This window comes from Humulus lupulus, chromosome 8 (assembly GCF_963169125.1).
Source record: "Humulus lupulus chromosome 8, drHumLupu1.1, whole genome shotgun sequence".
In the NCBI taxonomy this organism is placed as follows: Eukaryota; Viridiplantae; Streptophyta; class Magnoliopsida; order Rosales; family Cannabaceae; genus Humulus; species Humulus lupulus.
In genome coordinates, this window is record NC_084800.1 from 67836059 (window position 1) to 67839430 (window position 3372).

General features: G+C 29.3%; 1 protein-coding gene across 1 annotated transcript; it reads left to right on the top strand.

Annotated features, from left to right (window-relative positions):
• Positions 1 to 630: 630 nt before the first annotated feature.
• On the top strand, positions 631 to 2363 carry LOC133795548 (uncharacterized). Its single transcript, XM_062233000.1, has 4 exons — positions 631 to 730; positions 1114 to 1619; positions 1699 to 1771; positions 2005 to 2363. Exons 1-4 carry the CDS (start codon positions 631 to 633, stop codon positions 2361 to 2363), a joined length of 1038 nt encoding a protein of 345 aa, XP_062088984.1.
• The last annotated feature ends 1009 nt before the right edge of the window (positions 2364 to 3372 follow it).

A 3372-nucleotide genomic window follows, 5' to 3' on the forward strand; every position in this document is an offset into this window, starting at 1 on the left:
TTTTTGTATCAAAGAGGTTGACAATGGTCATCGCCCTATTATTTATTTAGATAAAATTGGATATGTAAACTTGATAACAAATATGAAGAATGCCACTAGAAGAGTTTATACAAGAGCCCAACTAAAATTAAGTGGGATGGGTTAAAAAATGAATGGAAGCTTTGGAAGTAAAGAAACTGGTTTAGGATGGAATATAAAATAGAAAACAATTGATGCATCTAAAGATTGGTGGAATAGTAAATTACAGGTACATGCAAATCTTGTTAAATAATTTTAAATTAAAATATTGTTTTATGAATTTTACATTTGATTAACAAAATTATTTTTGTAGAGTCATGCCAATGCTGCAAAGTTTCGCATTTGAGGAATTGAACTAGAGTTAGAGCAAAAGCTAGATAGGATTTTCATGAACACTGTTGCTACAGGAGAGTATGATTGGACACCTTCCTCTGGAATAATTCCATCTAAGTCTGAATTTTTTTTTAATGATAACAGAACCTTATATGAACAACTTGAGAGTGGCGGTGATGAGCCAGAGATGGCTAATATTGATGGAATGCCTGAAGAGGGAAATAACAAGAGATCAACTGAGTTGCTTGATAAACAAAATAAGAAAGTGAAAAAGGAAAAATGAAGAAGGGAGGGTCTACAATGATATTTGAACAAATTGGCCGTCTTGTTGATGCTGTGGAGACTAGAAGTAGAACAATTGAAATAACTAGTGTGAGTAGTATATTAGAATTTATGAAAGTGTTAGATTCTTTGCTTGGAATTGAGGTTGGGAGCAACTTGTATTTCTTTGCAACTCACTTGTTTATAGTGAAAGAGAAGAGAGAGATCTTTGTTTCATTGAAAGAACCTGAGCTCAAGCTTAAATGACTCAAGTATGAGCATGATGTTGCCACTCTAGACTTTAAGTATTTACTTTCAAACTTCGTGTTTTGACTATTTAATATATGTTTGTTGAATTATTTCTTTTACTTGTATTGTTCTCAAAACTTTGTTATGACTATTTAAATTATGTTTGTTATATTATTTCTTTTACTAGCATCTGATCTATACTTTGTGTTATGGCTTTTTCATATGTATTAATAATTAAATTAATATTGACAGGTTTGTTTTACATTAGAAATAATGGTAGATACGATGAGGAGATTGAGTTACAATCAATATGTGTAACCACATGTCTTATTCAACATTATTATACAACATACATTGAAAAGACTCCTTGTATGAATTCTTCTCAAACTGGTCATATGTGGTTGATGGAAATATTACAAGGGAATGAAAGTAAATATTATAGGATGTTTAGGATGGAGAAAGATGTCTTCATTAAATTATGCAATGAATTGGAAACTAATTATGAATTTAAGGGCTCAAAGAGAATGTGTGCTCTTGAAATATTAGGCATGTTTTTATTCACGGTAGGTCATGGTGCTAGAAATCGGTTAACACAAGAGAAATTTCAACACTCAGGCGAGACAGTTAGAAGATATTTCAACAAGGTTTTAGATGTTTTATGTCATATGAGTGTAGATGTATTAAAAACACCTGACCCTGAATTTAAAGATGCTCTTGAAGAGATATTGAATGATTCAAGATATATGCCTCATTTTAAGGTAAGTGATACTTCATAATTATCTCTTTTTTCTCCTTTTTATTCAAAGTATTATGTTTATAATTTGATTTTTCTCCTAGAATTGTATTGGTGTAATAGACGGTGTGCATGTGAATGCCATAATTCCTCCTGAAGGTCAAGTACCGTTTATTGGTAGAAAAGGGATACCGACTCAAAATATTATGGCAATATGTAATTTCGATGTGTAGTTTATATATGTATATAATGGGTGAGAAGGTTCTGCCCATGATAAAAGAATATTTTTATCAGTTTTATGTGATCCAACTTCAAATTTTCCAAAACCACCTCAAAGTTACAATTTACACACATATTTTAAAAAATATCTACAATTTCTTTAATTATATTTTTTATCTTGTATTTGACAGGAAAATATTATTTAATGGATGCAGGATACCCACAAATAAAAGGATTTATAGGATCGTATAAAGGTCAAAGATACCATCTTCCACAATTTCAACGAGGTAGCAAACCTACTGGTTATAAAGAGGTATTCAACAAGGCACATTCTTCTCTTCGAAGTGTTATTGAACGAACTTTTGGAGTATGGAAGAAAAGATGGAAAACATTAAGAGATATGCCCAGTTATCCATACACGAAGCAAGTGAAAATAGTAATTGCATCAATGACCTTGCATAATTACATTCGAAGACATGCTAAATATGATCGTCATTTTGAGAAAATTAGAGATAATTCAAAATACTGTGCAAATGATCAAAAAAACTAATGTTGAAGATGAAGATGAAACATCTAGAACTTCAAATTCAAATGGAATGGACAACATCAGAGATATGATTGCTACAAGTTTAATGAGAGATACCTAGAAATAATATTTTCACATGTTTTCTCTTTTATATTATGTAAGTTATCATATTGTGTTATACATATTTGATTAAACTTTAGATTATATGCTCAAAACTTATTTTATTTCATTTTTTATAAAAAAAATATCTTACTAATTCTTTCTTTGTATAATTTTTAAAAAAAATAAATTTTGTCAAAAGAAAACTAATAAATTTGATTTAATTTTCTAATAAAGTAAATAAATATAAATATATCTAGTATGTGTGAATTTATTTTAATAAAATAAAATGATGTCTATTTTTGTCTTTTTATATTTAACAGTTATTCAATCATTTAGTTTACCAAACACTCTCATACAACTTTTCCAACTCTCACATGTTTAAAATCTGTAATTTACCAAACACTTAGTAGCTTTTTCTACAGTACAGCTACAACTATTTTTCTCCACAACACAACTGCAGTTGCTTTTCTCCACATCACAGTTGTACCAAACTTGCCCTTAATCAACAACCTCTATCAGTTTTTATTTCTCGTTCTCTTTCATTCTCTAACTTTCTTGAACTGTCATATCTTATACACTGACACCATTAACATTGCATATAATAATATTTCCATTAACTTTCATATAATAATATTTCCATTAACTGATCCCTTAATATTGCAAAATAGATAAAGGCATATGGGCTGATGGACCCAAAACGGGTATGTTTTAAATATTTATACTCGCAAGCGCACGAATCGTATTTATAGAATAGTGTTCGTGTAAGCACGAGATCGAGCCCAAAGGAGTTGACTAAAGTCGAAAAAGAGGAACTATTTTAAACCAAAATTAATAAATTCTAACCTAGTTCCAAAGATTGATGATAATTTGTAACAATAAAAATAAAATAAAAGATAATAATAAAGAAATTAAAGTCAATATATAAACATAA

Excerpts from the sequence above, each read along its gene's own strand:
- LOC133795548 (XM_062233000.1), top strand. The coding sequence starts at position 631 with ATGAAGAAGGGAGGGTCTACAATGATATTTGAACAAATTGGCCGTCTT. Across the intron at positions 1,620-1,698 it reads GATATATGCCTCATTTTAAG|AATTGTATTGGTGTAATAGA; the intron begins GTAAGTGATACT and ends TTTTTCTCCTAG. Across the intron at positions 1,772-2,004 it reads AGGTCAAGTACCGTTTATTG|GAAAATATTATTTAATGGAT; the intron begins GTAGAAAAGGGA and ends TGTATTTGACAG.